This window comes from Gorilla gorilla, chromosome 13, assembly GCF_029281585.2.
Source record: "Gorilla gorilla gorilla isolate KB3781 chromosome 13, NHGRI_mGorGor1-v2.1_pri, whole genome shotgun sequence".
In the NCBI taxonomy this organism is placed as follows: Eukaryota; Metazoa; Chordata; class Mammalia; order Primates; family Hominidae; genus Gorilla; species Gorilla gorilla.
Window position 1 is genome coordinate 80,055,901 of NC_073237.2, and position 24,578 is coordinate 80,080,478.

The window sequence follows — 24,578 nt, forward strand, 5'->3', positions numbered from 1 at the left end:
TCCCTTCAGTGATCTATCAAAACAATATACTGCCTAGAGGGAATAACTTATTCTAAATGTTAGAATAAGTTATTAAGAACTAGTAATAAAAAAGCACAATATGGCATAAAAAAGTAGTGAGGATTTAAGTATCTGAAATATTTCATAAGATTCCTATGAAATGTTATCAGAAGGAAAATGTAGGTGTTAAAAATAGGGCAACGTAGTATTTTTTCACATACTAGAGAAGATCGATGAATCCCTGTAGGAAAACCTACAAGTTCTCTTTTTCCTTTTTTTTTTTTTGGACACAGGGTCTCGCTGTGTTGCCCAGGCTGAACTCAAAACTCTTGGGCCCAAGCGAACCTCCTACCTTGCCCTCCTGAGTAGCTGGGACTACAGGCACATGCCACCATGCCCAGCTCTTCCAGTTCTTTGAACTATCCAAATACGTGTTATGTTGGTGATACAAATCTATGGTAAGGAATTACTTCAGATTGGTGAGATTTGGATATATGTTTCTGTATACCCATACCTATTGTGGAGGCCACCTCGATAAGTTCCTGTGGCAGACTATCTTGTCCATCTGCACACCCTTATTGCCTAGCACAGTACCTATCACACAGTTTGAACTCAGTATCTGTTGACTTAATGAAGAAGAGAAAAAAGTTTCATGTGTCCTTGGTTACAGGACCCATGTTATTTCTCTCCACTCCTTCCCCTAAAACCCCAAAGGAAAATAATGTGAATATTTTTTTTTTTTTTTTTTTTTGACAGGGTCTCACTCACTTTGTCATCCAGGCTGGATGAAGTGCAGTGGTGGGATCTCAGCTCACTGCAACCTCCACCTCTTGGGTTTAAGCAATTCTCCTGCCTCAGCCTCCCAAGTAACTGGGATTACAGGTGCATGCCACCACGCCTAGCTAATTTTTGTATTTTTAGTTGAGAAGGGGTTTTGCCACATTGGCCAGGCTGGTCTTCGAACTCCTGACTTCAGGTGATCTCCCTGCCTCAGCCTCCCAAAGTGATGGGATTACAGGTGTGAGCCACCATGCCTGGCCAATAGTGTGAATATTTCTGATCTACCTAAAGAAAAATGTTCACCAGCCATTCTATTTCTCTGTGCAATCACTAACCATATGGAATTTGATGGTTTGATAATTGCTCCATAAGGAATAAAATAATATTCACCTTTTCAAGAAAAAAACCCCTTAAATACTAAAATGTACTTAGGTGAACGAATAAGAGGAGCCACAAATAAAAGTGAATTATCCAATATAGAGTAAGTCCTTATCATCAATTGGTTCTTGGAAACTGTGACTTTAAGAGAAACAATACATAATGAAACAAATTTTTTTTCTTATTAACTTTGTAACAAAAGCAACTATGTTGAAGGAAAACAATGTAATTTGAGGACCTGATGTACATGGTGTCTCTTAAAGTCACAATTTCCAAGAACCTATCCACAATGTTCAGTGAGGACTTTACTGTACTTGACTTTTGAATTTATACTGTGACTATATTTTATCAAAAACAAATGTGAAGAGTTTGCCTTTATACATGGCTGAGGACAATTTCATATAAATTCAGTTTCTATGGTTTTGGATCTAAGTTAAGGAAGTACTGAGATAATATAAGGTAGTGTGAATATAGAAACCCAAGGACAGCCCGCTCCAGTGAGGTTGCAGCATATCAGTGTTTGCAGTTCCCTCTAACTCAGCAATAGGTGTAGGCTGACAAGATACGTGTCAATGGGTAAGTAACTATCCTGGGATGAAAAATTTGCCACAATACAAACCACAGCTTATCAAGAGTTGACTCTGCTTTATGATAGAGCACTGCTTTTCAACTTTAATGTGTACCCAGGAGCTCACTAGAATTCAGATTCTGATCCAGCAGGTCCACTTGGGGCCTGAGGATCTGCATTTCTAACAATCCTCCAAGTGATGCTGTTGCTGCTGGTCCAGAGACCAAGTAAAATGAAACAAAAAACTAACAACAACTTTTGAGCAAGCACTGCAGAGATTTCCCTGTAAATTTTATGTTCTCGGCAGGGTGTGGTGGCTCAAGGCCTGTAAACCCAGCACTTTGGGAGGCTGAGGCGGGTGGATCACTTGAGGTCAGGAGTTCGAGACCAGCCTGACCAACATGGCAAAACCTCATCTCTACTAAAAATACAAAAATTAGGCCAGGCGCGGTGGCTCATACCTGTAATCCCAGCACTCTGGGAGGCCGAGGTGGGTGGATCATGAGGTCAGGAGATCGAGACCATCTTGGCCAACATGGTGAAACCCCATCTCTACTAAAATACAAAAAACTAGCCAAGCATGATGGCGCGTGCCTGCAGTGCCAGCTACTCAGGTGGCTGAGGCAGGGGAGTCGCTTGAACCAGGCAGGCGGAGGTTGTAGTGAGCTGAGATCGCGCCACTGCACTCCAGCCTGGTGACAGAGCAAGACTCCGTCTCAAAAAAAAAAAAAAAAAAAAATTAGCCGGGCATGGTAGCGCACATCTGTAATCCCAGCTACTGGGGAGGCTGAGGCAGGAGAATTGCTTGAACCCAGGAGATGGAGGCAGTGAGCCGAGATCGCACCACTGCACTCCACCCTGAGTGACAGAGTGAGACTCCATCTCAAAAAAAAAAAAAAAAGTATGTTCTCATCATAAAATGAGAAATTAAAAGTTTAAAAGATTAGATAAACATAATAGTTCTTATATTTTCCTCCCTACTTATTAAGCAACTACTCTGTATTATTAGAAATCTAAAGTTCAGGTATTCTTTAATTTTAGTTTCTGGATTTTACCAAAAAAAAAAAAAAAAGCAGTGTGACTTGTCTGTAGTAAACTGTTGGGTAATCTTCTATTAGTGTAACGATCTAAAATCTTTCTATCCATTTCCTTAAAGTAATAAAATTAGGAAAAATATTTTAATTTACTGTGGAAAGAGAAAATTATCCTAAACAAGCTTAAAGACATTAAGATAGCAAACCATTCCAACTAGATTTTATTGATACCTTGTGTCACATCAGAATCTCATGTTCTCGATCATCTGCTAGTGACAGATCTATTTGGAATATTAACCTTGGCTTTAAAATCGTGATAAGAGCAGAGCCTCACTTGAGAGCTACACTAAGAACCAACCATGTGGAAGAAAGGTGCATAGAAGCTCATGTGAGTAAGTAGAACTCTACCAGTTGTAGGAGGCTCATCATTCCCTCAAACCCCAGTCCAGAATAGCTGCAAAATAGGTATCATGCACCGTACTATATTTTCACCACAAATCTGTAAATAATGTTTTTTGTTACAGGATCCCACATGAAATAGAAACCTAAATGTTTCTTGATATTAATGGAACTCTACCCTACTGCAAACATAATTTGTTAATTCTCATCTCTGTGCCTTCTTCAAAGATGTTCTGTCTAAAACGGACTTCTTTCTTGTATCTGCCAGTGCATATCATGTTTTTCATAATCTAGCTCAAGATTCTGATCTACTGAGGCTGCCTTGATGAATCTTCCCCCAAATGATCACTTCATTGCTTTGAATAAATAATGTAAGAGGTATAGCTGTAATACGTTATCCACAACTTGATTTTCAATGTCCTTCAGAGTTTAGAGTTTTCTTATATTTCTATCTGTTTTCCCAAATAGAGTATTAATTTCTCAAGGGAAACATAATACTTTGGGTTTTTTTTTTTTTTTTGCTTCTTCTATCTTCTATAGAGCTTAGTAATAGTCACAGGCAGGCAGAATTCCTTAAATATTTGAATTCTGCTGTATCTTAGGCTCTCATGTCTTCAAATCTATAACCCTTGGGCTCCAATTTAATACCTTGGGAGGACAGCCTGGCTCTCTGTTCCTCTGCACAGCTACCTAGCTTAAGTTATAAAACAGGGCAACAGAGGTCTATAATGTTCCTTTCAACTGCCACTTAGCCCCCAATCAAGGATTGATTTGTAAGTCAATCCTTTCATCAATTCTCAGTGAGCAACAATCTAATGTTATCCTTGCTCCTATTTCTTAACTAGCCCTCATAACTTCCTGTCACTTGCTCCAAACTAAAACATTATAAGATTCACCACTGTGTGTGATTCTCAGCTATTCACCTTCTCTTAGCAATTTTCCCTTGGTTTGGTAATGATGAGACACCAACAATAAATATTTGCAGAGGAAGTTCAGATTCAAAAATTCATCTTTCTCTGATGAAGTAAGGTAAAGGTACCACTGCCAACTGACTGAAAATTTTGAAAAAAGACAAAGTCTGGGGCAATTTGACAGCCCATAAATGAATCATCTTCTACATAGTTTTAAAAAACTATAACTAAAACTATAGTTTTAAAAAAACTGTAACTATAACTAAAAGGTCTTTTACTGGGATTGGAATTTTGTGCATCTATTTGGCTGGACATAGTATGGACGCTGGGCCTTCTAAACCAAGGTTTCATGGAAAGAATTAACCCCTAATTCCTTAGGCATCTCTTGTATGTAATAAATTACCTAGTATCCTTCAAGAAATATGTATAGAGAAAAGTCAGGTGCCCTCCAGAAGAGTCCCTCAAATCATTTTCTATGTTCTGTGATTTCAGACGAGAAACCCCAGCTGAGAAGGCAAATATACTCAAGGAAAGTAATAGTTTCCAAATGCCTGGCAGTGCCAGGAAGGGGCCATGTCCATGGACCACTATGTAAGGATATCTCAGTCTCTAGTCCAGCGTGGTTTATGGTGCCAAATAAGTGCCAGGTGAACTCACTACATCTGACAAAATCTCACGGAACCAAGTTTACCAGATAATATTTATGATTATGTGAAAAAGACTGAGGAAATCACTCAAGTGATCCATCATACAGCACCTCCAGTTCCAAAGAATACTGACTTACTTCAGGTGATAACACTCTACCATTTTTAAGTTTTTCATCCACACTGTGTCTTCGTTTCTGGAGCTGATCCTTTTCTTTCTGGAGGACTTCAACTTGCTCTGAAATCTTTGTTTTCTCCTCAGCTGTACTGGTCTGGAGCTGCACATTCTTTTCAGACAACTCTTGTTCCAGTAAGTTCAGGCGAGTTGATATTTTCAAACTATCTGTGTTTAAGGCCTAAAAGATACAACCCACCAGCCACCCCAAAAACAGTTACTAGAAATCTAGACTGCATAAAAATTAGGAAAAACATAGAGAAAATTGCTAAATGAATATATTTTTAGTTTTTATATTATTGTTTTCTCCCATGGATTTTTTTGAGGGAGGGGGTATTCATTTTCTTTTTTTGTTTTTGACATGGAGTTTTGCTCTTGTTCCCCAGGCTAGAGTGCAGTGGTGCAACCTCAGCTGACTGCAACCTCCGCTTCCCAGGTTCAAGCGATTCTCCTGCTTCAGCCTCCCTGGTTGCTGGGATTACAAGCACTCATCAACACGTGCAGCTAATTTTTTGTATTTTTAGTAGAGACAGGGTTTTACTATATGCCCAGGCTGGTCTCGAACTCCTGACCTCAGGTGATCCACCCGCCTCAGCCCCACAAAGTTCTGAGATTACAGACGTGAGACACTGCACCCGACCGGGGTGTTCATTTTCTAAAATCTTAAGTTGAATGACTTTTTTTAAAAAAAAAGTCTATTTAAACTCTGAGTTTACTACCAAGAATTGCCTTGACTAGGTTTTCAGAGGCAGTATTTTTCTTTTTCCTTATTTTCTAAATTGAACTTTTCTTTCTTGGCTTACATTCTACATTGTAGAATTATGTTACAATTTACTAGGGGTTGAGATGTGGTGTGTTTAAACATATGATTGGTTGGCTTAAACATATAATTTGTTTTTACTCGTATTTCATTCTAATCAGAAAATATGGTCAGATTTATGGAGATGTTCACTATGGTCAAATTTCAGGTAATTTGTAAAATACTTTTCACAGTAATTATTTGTATATACTACCATAAGGTTTATTATAGAGACACGTACTATCATAAGGTTTATAATTTCAAAAAAGCATTCCCCTCCCCCAAGCTTTTAATTGAATCCTACTCCAAGACGGCCGCCTTCAACCTTTTCAGTTGGTTCTTCTGGTGTTTATGTCCATGTTTCTAAATGGCATTATCAATTTTAGACATTGTCTACTGACTATGTATTATGGGAGATAAGGATTTAGCACTCTTATACCTACTCTACTTCCCAACCTCCTCCATTCTCCCAATATAAGTTACATTACAGTTTTTAGTTAAATCAATATTCATTTTCATTATTATAACTTTGTTATTCATAGGTGAACTATCTAGTGTGAAATGATCATGCTTCTGTTTTGATACAACTTTTTATTGCACCTTATAGCTAATTCTTCTCCAACAGAACTATAAAATTCCTCAACACTTTTTCATTTGATCAAACTTATCAGGAAATCTTTTCAATCTGTTCTTTTCTGGAAACATTTTGCCTGGAGCATCCATCCTCCTGCTCCACACTGGACCAGTTGTCCTGGGTCTTCCCTTTGGTATTTCCTGAGAATTTCCATGTTGGAGCACATTTTCAGAATCCTGAGTCTTCCTTTTTCATAGTTTGTGCCCTTATTTTTGTGGAGCACATTCTCTAGTAGTTTCCCTGGATGGGCTTGATGGGAGATTTTTTTTTTTTTTTTTACCTGAAAATGCTTATTCTAGCTTCACATTTGATTGTTTGGCTAAGAAGAAAATTATTTATTAGACTTAATTTTCCTCACGAGTTTAAAGATTGCTTCAGATCTTAAACTTCTAATGAGGAAAGCTGAGAAGTCCAATGCCATTCTGATTCTTGCAACTTACAAGTAGTCTTTTTTGTCTAGATGCTTTCAGGACCTTCTTTTTTCCTCAGTCAGTGTATCCAAACCTTCACAGTGATATCTTTTGGGTACTCATTTTGCTGGCCCCTTGATGGGCTATTTCTTTATATATATATATAACTTTAAGTTCTAGGGTACATGTGCACAATGTGCAGGTTTGTTACATATGTATACATGTGCCATGTTGGTGTGCTGCACCCATTAACTCGTCATTTACATTAGGTGTATCTCCTAATGCTATCCCTCCCCCCTCACCCACCCCACAACAGGCCCCGGCGTGTGATGTTCCCCTTCCTGTGTCCAAGTGTTCTCATTGTTCAATTCCCACCTATGAGTGAGAACATGCGGCGTTTGGATTTTTGTCCTTGCAATAGTTTGCTGAGAATGATGGTTTCCAGCTTCATCCATGTCCCTACAAAGGACATGAACTCATCATTTTTTATGGCTGCATAGTATTCCACAGTGTATATGTGCCACATTTTCTTAATCCAGTCTATCATTGTTGGACATTTGGGTTGGTTCCAAGTCTTGCTATTGTGAATAGTGCCGCAATAAACATATGTGTGCATGTGTCTTTATAGCAGCATGATTTATAATCCTCTGGGTATATACCCAGTAATGGGATGGCTGGGTCAAATGGTATTTCTAGTTCTAGATCCTTGAGGAATCACCACACTGTCTTCCACAATGGTTGAACTAGTTTACAGTCCCACCAACAGTGTAAAAGTGTTCCTATTTCTCCACATCCTCTCCAGCACCTGTTGTTTCCTGACTTTTTAATGATCGCCATTCTAACTGGTGTGAGATGGTATCTCATTGTGGTTTTGATTTGCATTTCTCTGACGGCCAGTGATGATGAGCATTTTTTCATGTGTCTGTTGGCTGCATAAATGTCTTCTTTCGAGAAGCGTCTGTTTCATATCCTTCGCCCACTTGTTGATGGGGTTGTTTTTTTCTTGTAAATTTGTTTGAGTTCATTGTAGATTCTAGATATTAGCCCTTTGTCAGATGAGTAGATTGCAAAAATTTTCTCCCATTCTGTAGGTTGCCTGTTCACTCTGATGGTAGTTTCTTTTGCTGTGCAGAAGCTCTTTAGTTTAATTAGATCCCATTTGTCAATTTTGGCTTTTGTTGCCATTGCTTTTGGTGTTTTAGACATGAAGTCCTTGCCCATGCCTATTTCCTGAATGGTATTGCCTAGGTTTTCTTCTAGGGTTTTTATGGTTTTAGGTCTAACATTTAAGTCTTTAATCCATCTTGAATTAATTTTTGTATAAGATGTAAGGAAGGGATCCAGTTTCAGCTTTCTACATATGGCTAGCCAGTTTTCCCAGCACCATTTGTTAAATAGGGAATCCTTTCCCCATTTCTTGTTTTTGTCAGGTTTGTCAAAGATCAGAGAGTTGTAGATGTGTGGTATTATTTCTGAGGGCTCTGTTGTGTTCCATTGGTCTATATCTCTGTTTTGGTACCAGTACCATGCTGTTTTGGTTACTGTAGCCTTGTAGTATAGTTTGAAGTCAGGTAGCGTGATGCCTCCAGCTTTGTTCTTTTGGCTTAGGATTGTCTTGGCAATGCGGGCTCTTTTTTGGTTCCATATGAACTTTAAAGTAGTTTTTTCCAATTCTGTGAAGAAAGTCATTGGTAGCTTGATGGGGATGGCATTGAATCTATAAATTACCTTGGGCAGTATGGCCATTTTCACGATATTGATTCTTCCTACCCATGAGCATGGAATGTTCTTCCATTTGTTTGTATCCTCTTTTATTTCATTGAGCAGTGGTTTGTAGTTCTCCTTGAAGAGATCCTTCACATCCCTTCTAAGTTGGATTCCTAGGTATTTTATTCTCTTTGAAGCAATTGTGAATGGGAGTTCACTCATGATTGGGCTCTCTGTTTGTCTGTTATTGATGTATAAAAATGCTTGTGATTTTTGCACATTGGTTTTGTATCCTGAGACTTTGCTGAAGTTGCTTATTAGCTTAAGGAGATTTTGGGCTGAGACAATGGGGTTTTCTAGATATACAATCATGTCATCTGCAAACAGGGACAATTTGACTTCCTCTTTTCCTAACTGAATACCCTTTATTTCTTTCTCCTGCCTGATTGCCCTGGCCAGAACTTCCAACACTATGTTGAATAGGAGTGGTGAGAGAGGGCATCCCTGTCTTGTGCCAGTTTTCAAAGGGAATGCTTCCAGTTTTTGCCCATTCAGTACGATATTGGCTGTGGGTTTGTCATAAATAGCCCTTATTATTTTGAGATATGTCCCCTCAATACCTAATTTATTGAGAGTTTTTACCATGAAGGGCTGTTGAATTTTGTCACAGGCCTTTTCTGCATCTATTGAGATAATCATGTGGTTTTTGTCTTTGGTTCTGTTTATATGCTGGATTACATTTATTGATTTGCGTATGTTGAACCAGCCTTGCATCCTAGGGATGAAGCCCACTTGATCATGGTGGATAAGCTTTTTGATGTGCTGCTGGATTCGGTTTGCCAGTATTTTATTGAGGATTTTTGCATCCATGTTCATCAGGGATATTGGTCTAAAATTCTCTTTTTTTGTTGTCTCTGCCAGGCTTTGGTATCAGGATGATGCTGGCCTCATAAAATGAGTTAGGGAGGATTCCCTCTTTTTCTATTGATTGGAATAGGTTCAGAAGGAATGGTACCAGCTCCTCCTTGTACCTCTGGTAGAATTCGGCCGTGAATCTGTCTGATCCTGGACTTTTTTCGGTTGGTAAGCTATTAATTATTGCCTCAATTTCAGAGCCTGTCATTGGTCTATTCAGAGATTCAACTTCCTCCTGGTTTAGTCTTGGGAGGGTGTATGTGTCCAGGAATTTATCCATTTCTTCTAGATTTACTAGTTTATTTGCATAGAGGTGTTTATAGTATTCTCTGATGGTAGTTTGTATTTCTGTGGGATTGGTGGTGATATCCCCTTTATCATTTTTTATTGCGTCTATTTGATTCTTCTCTCTTTTCTTCTTTATTAGTCTTACTAGCAGTCCATCAATTTTCTTGATCTCAAAAAACCAGCTCCTTGATTCACTGATTTTTTGAAGGGTTTTCTGTGTCTTTATCTCCTTCAGTTCTGCTCTGATCTTAGTTATTTCTTGCCTTCTGCTAGCTTTTGAATGTGTTTGCTCTTGCTTCTCTAATTCTTTTAATTGTGATGTTAGGCTGTTAATTTTAGATCTTTCCTGCTTTCTCTTGTCGGCATTTAGTGCTATAAATTTCCCTCTACACACTGCTTTAAATGTGTCCCAGAGATTCTGGTATGTTGTGTCTTTGTTCTTGTTGGTTTCAAAGAACATCTTTATTTCTGCCTTCATTTCGTTATGTACCCAGTAGTCATTCAGGAGCAGGTTGTTCAGTTTCCATGTAGTTGAGCGGTTTTGAGTGAGTTTCTTAATCCTGAGTTCTAGTTTGATTGCACTGTAGTCTGAGAGACAGTTTGTTATAATTTCTGTTCTTTTACGTTTGCTGAGGAGTGCTTTACTTCCAACTATGTGGTCAATTTTGGAATAAGTGTGATGTGGTGCTGAGAAGAATGTATATTGTGTTGATTTGGGGTGGAAAGTTCTGTAGATGTCTATTAGGTCTGCTTGGTGCAGAGCTGAGTTCAATTCCTGGATATCCTTGTTAACTTTCTGTCTCATGGATCTGTCTAATGTTGACAGTGAGGTGTTAAAAGTCTCCCATTATTATTGTGTGGGAGTCTAAGTCTCTTTCTAGGTCTCTAAGGACTTGCTTTATGAATCTGGGTGCCCCTGTATTGGGTGCATATATATTTAGGATAGTTAGCTCTTCTTGTTGAATTGATCCCTTTACCATTATGTAATGGCCTTCTTTATCTCTTTTGATCTTTGTTAGTTTAAAGTCTGTTTTATCAGAGACTAGGATTGCAACCCCTGCCTTTTTTTGTTTTCCATTTGCTTGGTATATCTTCCTCCATCCCTTTATTTTGAGCCTATGTGTGTCTCTGCACGTGAGAGGCCTAGAGCCTCACATTACTGGTGTTGAGAAAATTTTTTATATGATGTCTTTGATACTCTCCTCTTTTCTGTTTTCTCTGTTGTATCTTTCTGGAATTCCCATTACTTGGATCTTGGGCTTTCTGGATTTATCTGCCAATTAAAAATGTTTTGCTCCTACTTTCTATTAACTTATATTTTTACTTACTTTTTGGAATATTTCCTCAACTTTATCCTCTGACCCTTTTTTTTGAGATGCAGTTTTGCTCTTGTCACCCAGACTGGAGTGCAATGGCATGGTCTCGGCTCACTGCAACCTCTGCCTCTCAGGTTCAAGTGATTCTCCTGCCTCAGCTCCCAAGTACCTGGGATTACAGGTGCCCACAACCACGCCTGGCTAATTTTTGTATTTTTAGAAGAGACAGGGTTTCACCATGTTGGTCAGGCTGGTGTCAAACTCCTGACCTCCAGTGATCTGCCCGCCTTGGCCTCCCAAAGTGCTGGGATTACAGGTGTGAGCCACCACGCCCTGCCTATCCTCCAACCCTTTTAATTTCCAAGAGTTCTTTCATGTTTTTAATAACTTGTAGTTATTTACAAATAGTCATCTTTTACCACATTGAGGATATTAAGATTTCTGTGAAGTTTTTTTCGGCTTCTTGCTCTATCTCTAATGTCTCTGAGTTTATTTTTTCCTTTTGTTTTGTTTTCTGTCTTTAATAGTGGCATTCCTGAAATGTCCATCATATTTCAGAGTCAGGTATCGAAAAGCAGATAAGATTTGTGGTAAAAGCATATATGTGGGCCACTTATTTAAGTGGGGGCTTCCAAATTTAAGAGTTTTCATATCTTTTTAGATGTTTCAGAAAATATGCCAATCTCCGGCTAGGAAGTATAAATCTGGCTGCCAGCATTCTTAGATCCAAGTAGAGATTAGGAAATAGATGTTTCACGATTCATATGCAGACTTGCATTCATTCCCTATTTGGAGTTTTTTTGACTTATCACAACCTTTGCTGTGCCTGGTTCAATCTTCAGAAAATAAATCGGTCCCAGAGTGAGAAAAAATAGTTTCATGACTATGCCCTGTTTTCATCTTTATGCTACTCCTGCCTTCTGAAAATCTTGGTCCCTTCATTTCTGAGTCTTTTTGATGTTCTATGTGAATTTTATCTCTCTAAAACTGTTATTTTTAAAAAAGGAAAACATCTAAAGCATTCCTAAAATGCCCATCACATTTCAGAGTCAGGTATTAAAAAGCTGGTAAGATGTGTGGTGATAGCATATATGTAGGGTCTTGGCCTGGCTCTCATTTGTGTCTCTCTAGGTACTTGGAATGCAGCATCTTCTGTTCTGCTAAGTTAATAAGCTCTCATCTATTTGCTTTCCATCTTTTCTTTTTTTGTAATCTTTTGTCCTCTGTTATCTCCTCTACTGTCTTTTCCCTTTTATGGCTTTTCAAAAAACATAATAGCTTTAATGAGATATAATCTACATACCATGCAGTTCACCAATTTAAAGTATATAACTCAAGGCCGGGCATGGTGGCTCATGCCTGTAATTCCAGCACTTTGGGAGGCCAAGATGGGCGGATCACAAGGTCAGAAGTTCGAGACCAGTCTGACCAATATGGTGAAACCCAGTATCTACTAAAAATACAAAAATTAGCTGGGCATGGTGGTGTGTGCCTGTAATCCGAGCTACTCGGGAGGCTGAGACAGGAGAATCGCTTGAACCCAGGAGGCAGAGGTTGCAGTGAGCACAGATCGCGCCACTGCACTCCAGTCTCAAAAAATAAAAAAAAAATGAAGTATATAATTCAATGGTTTTTCATATATTCACAGTTATGTAACCATCACCACAATCAATTTTATATTTTATTCACCCCCCCCAAAAAAAAAAGAAACCCCACACCTATTAGTAGGCATTCTATTTCCCCCCGCAATCCCCCACCAACCCTAGGTAACCACTATTCTAGTTTTTGTCTCTGGACAGAAATGGAATTGCCCATTCTGGAGACTTGATACAAATGGTATTATACAAAGGTGGTCTTTTGTGACTGGTTTCTTTCACTTAACATAGGTTTTCAAGGTTCATCCATGTTGTAGCATGTATCAGTACTTCATTGCCTTCTATTGTCAAATAATACGCTATTGTATGGATAATCACAGTTTATCCATTCATCACTTGATGAACATTTGTGTTGTTTTCAGTTTTTAGCTATTATGAATAATGTTACTATGAATGTTCATGTTCAAGTTTTTGTGTGGATACATGCTTTCATTTCTCATGGAGAAATACATACAGAGATAGATCGATCGATCGATCTATCTATCTATCTATCTATCTATCTATCTATCTATCTATCTATCTATCCATCTATCCATCCATCCATCCATCCATTAATCCACCCACCCACCCTCCCACCCATCCCTAGGAGTGAGATTACTGGGTCACATAGTATCCGTAAGTTTAGCCTTTTGAGGAACTACAAAATGGTTATCCGAAGCAATTGCACCATTTTCCAATTTCACCAGGAGTGTATGAAGGTCCCAATTTCTCCACCTCCTCCCACACATTTCTAACTACGTTTTTCTGATTATAGCCATCCTAGTGGGGAGTGGGGAGTGGTTTACAACCAGAATCAAGTAGTGTATTAAACAGAATACCTGACTAGATCTCAATTTCTTATTTTCCAGGTGAATCTTCTCCTGTAACAGAGCCTCCTTCTTAGAAACTATGGCCTCCCGTTTCTTTAAGTCTGCTTCCAGCTCCTCTAATTCTTGGCGTTGGTTCAGAACTTTCTCTACTTCTTCATCTAACCATTTCTTTTGCTCATCCAATTTCTACATTAAAATTAAAAAAAAGTTACTTGTTTTTCCTTCTGCCATAAAAATTATATGGTAATAATAGAATTTCAGATTGGCTGAAATCTCTTAAATGAACATTTAAAAACTATCACTCAGAGTAACTCAGGTAGCTGTCTGAGATCCTAAAGACATCAGTGGTTCTAGTCAAGATGTAGCTATGTTGTTTTATAAAGAATTAAAATTTACTCCCCAGATATGTTAAACAGTCTAGGATTTTTTAGCCTGACGAAGAAAGGGCTGATAATTTTCTATGCCTATATTAAGAACATGCTGGAGTCTTTTACTCTGTTGTAGTGGTGCACAGTTCCATCACAGCACTTACACTGGTGGCTGCCCTACGTATCTATCTCCCCAGCTTGAGCTCCTTGATTGATCGCAGGGGCTGTAGTTTTTACCCGTCTATCCACATGGCTGGTATATTGCCTGGGCCACAGTAGGCATTCAATAAAATGTTAAATGAATGAGTGAATGAATGCCTGATTCAGTCAGTCAATGAAGTGAATAAATGAATACACACAGTGGAAGACACAGATGATGGAGGATGGAAGGAAAGCCAATTTGCATTGTAGCTTGTCAACCTCAAATAATTATTTTTAAAAAAGAAAAAAACAAAAATAAAAAATTGCTGAAAAGATCTCCAAAACAGACATCTGAGTACTCTCTTGAATTAAGGATATGCGGAAACAAATACAAACATAAATATAGATGGAATATGACTGTTTAAAAGGAACTCTACCAAGTGGACATGGTAATGAAGCACTGCCACCAAAACAACAAATAAATAGGAAAAGAAATCCATATAGTATTATTTCCTAGTCCTTCATGAACCTTATAGAAAGGGTTTCTGGAAATCTATCATACAATGAGACAGTGAATATATATGAGAAAAAGAGAGCAAAATGGCCAAGACAAAGAAGATGCATAGCTATTCGGTCTTCCAATAATACCAAGATATTAATAGTATAATCTTATAAGCACTATCATGTCCAGATAACACTGGAGCCTAAAATATTATAGTAGCTCTACAATTATTAGGAAGAGAAAGAGCAACTATAAAAATGTTAATTTTGTCATATCCTTAAATACTCCAGTAGGAGATCCTAGGAAGTCTAGCAAGTTACTTAAATATATTCTACAAACATTCTTAAACTGTGAGTGGGGTTTGAAAGATGAATAAGAGACTCTTTTTAAGCTCCACTTAAAAGGAAAAAGCCTAAAAAATTACAACTGGTGATGACATTTCTGGGTGGAATGGGTTTGTATGGGAATGTACCCATGTCACTATTAAATGTCACTAAGAAAATGTAATGTAAAATTTATGAAGAGAGAATAAATCTTTCTAAAGTAAGGTAGAGATAACTGCATTCTAGGTATTTTAAATACAGTATTTTTTGCTTACATAAAATTTAAAATTTCAATTTCTTTGAACTTCAAAATTAGTTTGTGGATTATGACTTTCTTTTTAAAAGGTGGCACTAAAATAATGGCTTTTTAATATATAAAGTATATATACAATTTGGTTTTCTTTGAATGTAGAGTTCTGATTTTTAGAAATATACTTGTCTTCAGCTGGGCGCGGTGGCTCACACCTGTAATCCCAGCATTTTGGGAGGCCGAGGCGGGCAGATCATGAAATTGAAACCATCCTAGCTAACATGGTGAAACCCCGTCTCTACTAAAAATACAAAAAATTAGCCAGGCATGGTGGTGGGCACCTGTGGTCCCAGCTACTTGGGAAGCTGAGGCAAGAGAATGGTGTGAACCCGGGAGGCGGAGCTTGCAGTGAGCTGAGATCGTGCCACAGCACTCCAGCCTGGGTGACAGAGCGAGACTCTGTCTCAAAAAAAAATAAAATATACTCGTCTTCATGAGATGGGAATAAATACAGTCCAGTGAACATGGATTTCATGTTTATATTCTACAACATTCAAATCAACTCATTTCTACTGAAATAAGAATATATTGATTCTGCTGAGAGCAAGAAAAAACAAAAAATACAGCACATTTCTGGATGAGAACATAATTTTGTAATAATAAAACTTTCACTACTTGGGCAACAGGATTATTAGAAGCCCAAATCTTAGCATCACACAATATACCCATGTAACAAACCTGCATGTGTATCCCTGAATCTAAAATTTAAGAAAAGAAAAATAATAAAAGTTTCAAAACAAATACTAGAAATTTTGCATTTGGGCGGCATCTAGCGTTTGAAGGTTTTATTCAGAGTCCACCAGTTTTTACATCTATCTATCTCTCTATCTATCTATCTATCTACCTATCTATTTATTGAGAGGGAGTTTTGCTCTTGTTGCCCAGTCTGGAGTGCAGTGGCATGGTCTCGGCTCACTGCAGCCTCCACCTCCAGGGTTCAAGCGATTCTCCTGCCTCAGCCTCCCAAGTAGCTGGGATTACAAGTGCCTGTCACCAAGCCCAGCTAATTTTTATACTTTTAGTAGAGACGGGGTTTTACCATGTTGACCAGGCTGGTCTTGAACTCCCGACCGCAGGTGATCCACCCACCTCGGCGTCCCAAAGTGCTAGGATTACAGGTGTGAGTTTACCTCTATTTAGACAACCATCAGATTGAAGAGAAACCAGGAAACACTAAATAGAATTGACAAACCTGGAGATGGTCTCTACTTCCAAACGAACATTTTCTCCTTTTCAAGTTACATGCATCAAGGTCCTCAGCTTTCGGTTTTAGACCTTCTTCCTGTCCTGTTTTTAATTGTATTTCCTATAGAAAAAGAAATTGAAAACACCTTATTGCTTTTACACCTAACCATTAAGTATGCTGATGACAATTATTTTCTTTTTTTTTTCTTTTTTTTTTTTTTTTTTGGAGACAAGCTCTCGCTCTGTCACCCAGGCTGGAGTGCAGTGGCACAATCATAGCCTCAAACTCCTGGGCTCAAGCCATCCAGCCACATTTTCTTAACATTTACTTCCTTAGTCACAGAAAGAGAAAATGAGTAGATGACAGTTGGGGCTCTATTTGAGAAGAAAATAATGTGCGGATTTTTTTGTTTAAAAAAATTTTTTAGAGATAGGGTCTCACTCTGTATCTAGACTAGAGTGCAATGGCGTGATCATAGCTCACTGTAAGCTCAAGCTCCTGGGCTCAAGTAATCCTCTCACCTCAGCCTCCCAAGTAGCTAGGACTACAGGTGTGTACCACCACATCCAGCTAACTTTTTTTAAAAATTTTTTGTAGAGATGGGGTCTTGTTATGTTGCCCAGGCCAGTCTCCAGTGATCTTCCTGGCCTCCAGTGATCCTCCAGCCTCAACTTCCTAAAGTTCTGGGATTATAGGCATAAGTCACCATGCTCAACCTTAATTTTTAATTGACAAATAATAATTGTACATTTTCGTGAGGTACACAGTGATTATTTCAATACATATAACGTATAGTGATCAGACCAGGGTAATTAGCATATCTAAGAAGAAAGGAATGTTAGCTCTTACTGAAGCAATACAATACAACTGCAAAAATTAGGATTTACTAACAAAACAGCGTTTTTTTCATTCTTCGTGAGTGTTACACATTAGCGTAACAAGGATAAGAGTCTGAAATTTATAAGTGGGTTATTCTCTTCTGCCTTTCTGAGCTTATTACTTTCATAGTTACTCCACCCAAGACATCCATCTGCTGTGAGTATATTAAAATTTATTATGTAGAAATGCAAAAAGAAAAGTAATGTTCAATTTCTAGTGTTCAAAAATGGGAGTTTGCAATATGAGAATAGACTTGGAAGACAGATCATGGTCTTATGAAGTGCATTTTCCACCTTTTTTCCTAGACAAAGTCTCACTCTGTCACGCAGGCTGGATGCAATGGCATAATCTTGGCCCACTGCAACCTCCGCCTCCCAGGTTTCAAGTAATTCTCATGCCTCAGCCTCCTGAGTAGCTGGTATTATAGGCGTGTGCCACCACACCTGGCTAATTTTTGTATTTTCTTTTTTATTTTTTAGGAGAGATAGGGTTTTACCATGTTGGCCAGGCTGGTCTCGAACTCCTGACCTCAGGTGATCCACCTGCCTCAGCCTCCCAAAGTGCTGGAATTACAAGCATGAGCCACCACGCCCAGCCTCCATCCACATCTTAAGGGTCAAGTCAAGAGGTGCGATGTTGGCCAGGAGTGGAGGCTTATGCCTGTAATCCAGCACTTTGGGAGGCCGAGGCAGGCTGATCACCTGAGGTCAGGAGTTCAAGACCAGTCTGGCCAACATGGGGAAACCCCGTCTCTACTAAAAATACAAAAATTAGCCGGGCGTGTGCCTGTATTCCCAGCTACTCAGGAGGCTGAGGCACGAGAATCGCTTGAACTTGAGAGGCAGAGATTACGGTGAGCTGAGATCGCGCCACTGCACTCTAGCCTAGGTGACAGAGTGAGACTCCGTCTCAAAACAAAACAAAACAAAACAAAAGGCGCAATGTTCATGGTGCCTTCTAGGGGTTTAGAAATGATGTTGTCCATCACTAAAGCTTAGAAGTACAGGAAGGAGGCCATGAGTCAAAGCTGGCCAGTTCACATACTCTCTGTTACTGGTCTGTGATGGATAAGTACACAATTGAAAGTGCTGAGATACTTTTATAGCAATTTGACAGAATAATTTTATGTCTGATGACTCTAACAATTTTTAAAATGGACTTTTATTTGTATATTTTAAATTTCACTTTTCTACTAATTCATGTTTTATAAAAGTGTTAGGCTGTGACAAATTTATAACAAAATAAAAATTATACCTTCTCCACAAGTAATTTCAGAAGCACTGATAGGAAGTAAAAGAAAAGCCTAGTGCTCTCCAGCCCTGGGAATGGCAGAAAGGAGAAAACAGACAGTAAGGAAGACTTGTTTCCCAATTGTCCTCTGTCTGAGTTTTGGTCCAGAAAGGGGGATGATAAGTAAAGGTATCAATGGGGAGAGATGGGCTCCTAAACTATTCAGGAGAGAAAATGCAGACTGCAGTGCAGAAGCCCCACACCCATATACAATTGCCCAGCCTTGCTGAAAAAGCAGAGAGGTACGATTAGGAAAGAGACCCCAATTGGACTCCTTGGTCTCAAGTGGCATGGATCCTGAGTTGAGAGCTAATGTAGGTAGTCATGGATCCTGAGTTGAGAGCTAATGTAGGTAGTCACTGTGGGGAACTGGCTCCCAAACTAGGTATAAGGACAGGCCACTGGGCTAGCAAGCTAGACAGAATGCCTAGTAGCCTCAGTAGGGGCTTATAATGCTAGTGGGAGATGAGATGAAGGGAAAGCACCCCCATGCTCTAAACCAGAAGCAAGATCAAACTGCGAGTTATACCAGCCAGGGGTTTCATCATCAGGGGCCAGCAGATTAGGCAGGGTAAGGTGGACAAGGGAGCACAATTTCCAGCTGGTCACAATCCTCAACTCCAAGGCATAGGATAAAAGAAGGCTATACCCCCAACTACAACATACACTGGCTGTCATCTTAGGGAGAGAAGCATAGGGAAGAGGAGGCTAAGAGACTGAGCATTCTTATTCAAAAGACCTGAGAAGTATTTAAAGGAAGTGTTTACATTTTTAGAACAAGGTTTGAACAGAGAGAACATCTGATTAGTTTCCACCATATTTCCAGCAATAATCATGACATGGATAGAAGAGAAGTGCACTCACAAAGAAGACAGGTGCTATAGACTAAATAAAGAAAAATGTTACACCCATCTGAGTTATGAGTGAATTTGGACTCTATTATGTTTACCACCCATAGTTCTTGATGCTTCCCTAGTTCTAGTTCATAGCTATAATTTAGCCCCTGTGATAGTCCTACACATTTCAGGATGATGAAATAAAGCTACCTTAAATAAAGAGAGCTTATACTTGGAGTTGACTCTCTACTATTTCTGTTTGTCCACATACACTTTAAAAGTATACTGCACTTGTAATCCCAGCACTTTGGGAGGCCAAGGTGGGTAGATCACAAGGTCAGGAGATCGAGACCATCCTAGCTAACACCGTGAAACCCTGTCTCTATTAAAAAGACAAAAAAATTAGCCGGGTGTGGTGGCAAGTGCCTTGTAGTCCCAGCTACTTGGGAGGCTGAGGCAGGAGAATGGCATGAACCTGGGAAGCAGAGCTTGCAGTGAGACGAGATCACGCCACTGCACTCCAGCCTGGGCAACAAAGAGAGACTCCGTGTCAAAAAAAAAAAAAAAAAAAGGACACAGGAGTACTTCTAATTCCCTCTTCCACATGTTGCTCCAGACAATGCCTTTTTTCTTACATTGTAATCTTTGTTATACATATTAAAATAACTGTGTACCAGGCACTGTGCTAGGCTTTTTGTATCTATTTAATTATCCCATTTAGCCCTCACAACAATCCTATGATATAGGGACTATTATAAAATCCATTTTATAGATGAGGAAATGGGTGGTTAAAAAGCTTAAGATCACACCACCACCCACAATTTCAGGAGTTCTCATATCTTTTCTTCAAAGCCTATCCATGGACCTCAGTTAAGAACTACTGCTCTGAAGAGAACCTATGCAGAAGTTGTACTATTCTTTGGAAATGGTTTAGTCAAGTAGAAAAGAGACAGGAGTCTCAGAGAGTTAGCTCCAAACAGACAGCAAATTTTATCCTTTAGGACTGTAAGCAGGTTTTCTGTTTTTGCATTAAGTAGAGGATACATCAATGTATCTTTGGGAAAGTCTGTTCCTTTTTCTGGAATACCTGACATCCCCCATAAATGGGTCATTTCACTAAAATTAGAGATGTGGCAAGATGGAATAAAAGTGCCCTAGGTGGCAAGGTGTGGTGGCTTATGCCTGTAATCCCAGCATTTTGGGAGGCTCAGGCAGGAGGATCACTTGAGCCCAGGAGTTCGAGATCAGCCTGGGCAACATAGTAAGACCCTATCTCTACAAAAAATTAAAAAATGTGTGAGGTATGCTGGCATGTGCCTGCAGTCCTAGCTACTTGGGAGGCTGAGGTGGGAGGATTCCTTGAGCCCAGGAGGCCAAGGCTGCAGTGAGCCATGATCACATCACTGCACTCAAGCCTGGATGACAGAGCAAGACCTTGTCTCAACAACAACAAAAAAGTGCACTAGATAAGAAGGTAAAAGTTTGAGTTACAAGCAGAGTTGCATTTCAGCAGACTTCTACTCTTTGAAGAAGACAGTGTCTTCTTTTCCCTAAGCATGGATTTAGAGAGTGCTATGTCTTGCTGGTTTAAGCCATGGCCTATGAGAGATGAGGAGTTAAAATCCAAAGACCACAACACTGAACAGCCTGGCCTGATCTTCACATTGGAAGAAGAGCTAAAACAAAACAGACTAAGTTGTTGGCAGCAGAAATGAAAACTGGACAGATTCATGGTGTTTTAAAGATATACTCTGAAGGCTTTAATGGTTCATTGGATATGCATAAGAAAGACGCAAGAGCCAATGATGATGCCTAAATTTCTAGCACACCCAACTGATATATCATGTAAGGCACATTGGAGAACTACATTTTTCCCCCATGAAGGGAGCAGGGAGTGGGGAATCATGGAAAGGTAAGCAAGGAAGATCATTAATTCATCTATAAGACAACCTAGGGAAGAGGTTGGAGCTCAAAGAACAGACTTGGGATTAAGCATTAAATTTGGAAATTTTCAGTTTAATTGCAGCCATGGAAAAGTATCCTATACTCACCTAGGATGGAGTATAGAAGAGGGCAGAGACCAGAGCCATGAGGAACTCCCATATTTAAAAGGACTGGTGGAGTAGGATGAGCTAGCCAAGACAGAGAACAAGCAATCAGGAAGAGAGGAAAAAACAAGGAAAGTATAACGTCACAAAGGCAAGGGGAAAATACTTCAAGATGGAGGGAGTGCTGAACTGTGCTGGATGCACAGTATTAAGATAAGGACTTTAGTGACAGAGAGAGCACTAGTGAACTTCTCAAGAGCTGTGAAGTGGGTGATAGAGCCAGAAGCCAGCTGGAGAGGATAAGAGAATGAATGAAAGTCGAAGTAACAGAAACAAATGCAGTCAACTTTTCCAAGAAGTTTGGTTACAAAGGGGAGGTAAGAAAGGGAGGGGAAAAAGGTTGAAGGAGGATAATTTTAGGATGAAAAAAACTAAGATATTTAAAGACAAATCCAGAAGAAAAAAAAAGTTGAAAATAAGAAAAAAGGATAAAAGATGACATGTACATGCTTAGCAAAGTATTGCCTGAATATAAATCTCAATAAATGTTAACTATTGCTATAATTATTATTACCATTATTATGAATATCATTATTATTATTACCAGTTCTTTTAAATATGGGAGTTCCTCATGGCTCTGATTTTTGCCCTCTTAACTTCTATACTCCATCCCAGGTGAGTATAGAATACTTTTCCATAGCTGCAATTAAACTCATACTCTTCACTGGGTTATCGTATAGTGTCAAGGAAATTTAAAAAGCAATTCCATTTATAATAGCATCTAAAAGAATATCTAGGAACAAGTTTAAGTAAAGAGGTAAAATACTACTGGTACACTAAAAATTACGACATTGCTGAAAGAAATTAATGAAGACCTAAACAAATGGAAAGACTTCCCATGCTCGTGGATAAGAAAATTTAATATTGTCAAGATGTCAATACTACTCAGAGCAATCTAGAGATTCAACAATCCTTATCAAAATTCCAATGGCCTTTTTTGCAGAAATGGAAAAGCCCATCCTCAAATTCACATGGAAAATTGTAGGGGCCCTGAATAGCCAAAATCATCTTGAAAAAGAAGAGCAAGGTGGGAGGACTTACTTCCCAATTTCAAGACTTAATACAAACCTACAGTAATCAAAATAGTGTGATACTAGCATGAGGATAGACATATAGACCTATGGAATAGAACTGAGAGTTTAGTAACCATATATCTACGGCCAGTTGATTTTTTAAAAATAAAAATTGGGGCCAAGCATGGTGGCTCAGGTCTGTGATCCCAATACTTTGGGAGGCCAAGACCAGAGGATCACTTGAAGCCGGGAGTTCAAAACCAGCCTGGGAAATATAGCAAGACACTGTCTATAAAAAGTAGGGAAAAAAAATTAGCCAGGTGTGGTGGTGTGCGTCTGTAGTCCCACTGCTTAGGAGGCTAAGGCAGGGGGATCACTTGAGCCCAGGAATTGGAGGCTGCAGTGGGCTATGATCATGCCACCGCACTTCAGCCTGGGTGACAGAGTGAGACCCTGTCTCAAAAAAACAAAATTGTACATATGTAAGGTATACAACATGATGTTTTGGTATACATAGTGAAATGATTACCATAGTCAAGCTAACATATTTATCTCTTCACATAGTTAGCATTTTGGCTTTTTTTTGTGGTAAGAGTACCTGAAATCCATTCTCTTAGCAGATTTCCAGTATACAATAGTCATCATGCTGTACACTAAGTCTCTAGACTTATTTATTCTACATAACTGCAACTTTGTACCATTTGACCAACATCTCCCCGTTTCCCCTATCAGCATTTCCCTATTTCCCACTCCAGCTGATTTTTGATAAGGGTGCCAAGTCCATTCAATGGATGAAAGAACAGTCTCTTCAACAGATGGTACTGGTACAACTGGAGTTCCACATGCAAAAGAATAAATGTGGACCACTACTTCACACCATATACAAAAACTGACCCCAAATGGACCAATGACCTAAATATAAAAGCAAAAACCATAAAACTCTTAGCAGAAAACATCAATCTTCATGACCTTGGATTTAGGCAATGGATTCTTAGACATGACACCAAAAAGCACAAGCAACAAAAGAAAAAAATAGATAAATTGGACTTCAACAAAACTAAAAATTTTTGCATATCAAAGGATATTATCGAAGTATAAAGAAAACCTACAGAATAGGAAAAAATATTTGGAAATCACGTATCTGATAGAATTTAATGTCAGAATATGTAAAGAACTCATACAACTCAACAACAAAGAACCAAATTAAAATGTGGACAAAGAACCTGAACAGACATTTCTCCAAAGATTTATGAACAGCCAATAAGCACATGAAAAGATGCTCAACATCATTAGTCATTAGGGAAATGCAAACCAAAACCACAATGAGATACAACTTCATCCATCCTGGCTAACACAGTGAAAACCCGTCTCTACTAAAAATACAAAAAATTAGCCGGGCGTGGTGGTGGGTGCCTGTAGTCCCAGCTACTTGGGAGGCTGAGGCAGGAGAATGGTGTGAACCTGGAAGGCGGAGCTTGCAGTGAGCCGAGATCACGCCACTGCACTCCAGCCTGGGCAACAGAGAGAGACTCTGTCTCAAAAAAAAAAAAAAAAAAAGAGATACAACTTCATACCTACTCGGATGACTATAATAAAAGGAAAGAAACAGGTGTTGACAAAAGTGTGGAGAAATTAGAACATTCACACATTGCTGGCGGAAATGTAAAATGATGCTGCTGCTATGGAGAACAGTGGTTTCTCAGAAAGCTAAGCACAGATTTACCATATAACCCAGAAATTCTACTCCTAGGTACATACTCCTAGGTACATACCCAAAGGAATTGAAAACAGAGACTTATTTGTATGCCAGTATTCACTGCAGCATTATTCACAATAGCCAAATGGTAGAAACAACTCAAGTGTCCATTGATGGATGAATGGATAAAGAACTGTGGCATATCCATACAATGGAATATTACTTGCCAATAAAAGGGAATGAAGTTCTTGTACATGCTGCAATGTGAACAAACCTTGAAAATATTATGCTAAATGAAATAAGGCTGACACAGAAGGTAAAATATTGTATAATTCTACTTATATGAAGTATCTAGAATAAGCAAATTCATAGAGAAAGTAGATTAGAGATTACCAAGAGCTGGGGGAAGGGGAAAATGAGGAGCTATTCCATAATATTACAGAGTGTCTGTCTGGAGTGATGAAAATGTTTTGGAAATAGATAGTGGTGATGGTTGCACAAGAT

At 38.9% G+C, this 24,578-nt stretch overlaps 1 protein-coding gene across 8 annotated transcripts in view; it reads right to left on the minus strand.

Annotated features, from left to right (window-relative positions):
* Window positions 1–24,578, minus strand: part of KIF27 (kinesin family member 27) — an 86,927-nt gene that overhangs the window by 17,987 nt on the left and 44,362 nt on the right. For all 8 annotated transcript variants that reach the window (XM_031014679.3, XM_055350843.2, XM_055350842.2 and 5 more), the window contains 3 exons: window positions 16,259–16,372; window positions 13,432–13,608; window positions 4,855–5,070 (listed from right to left, as the gene is read on the minus strand). In XM_031014679.3, coding sequence (XP_030870539.2) covers window positions 4,855–5,070; window positions 13,432–13,608; window positions 16,259–16,372 — 507 coding nt within the window. The remainder of the gene's footprint in view (window positions 1–4,854; window positions 5,071–13,431; window positions 13,609–16,258; window positions 16,373–24,578) is intronic.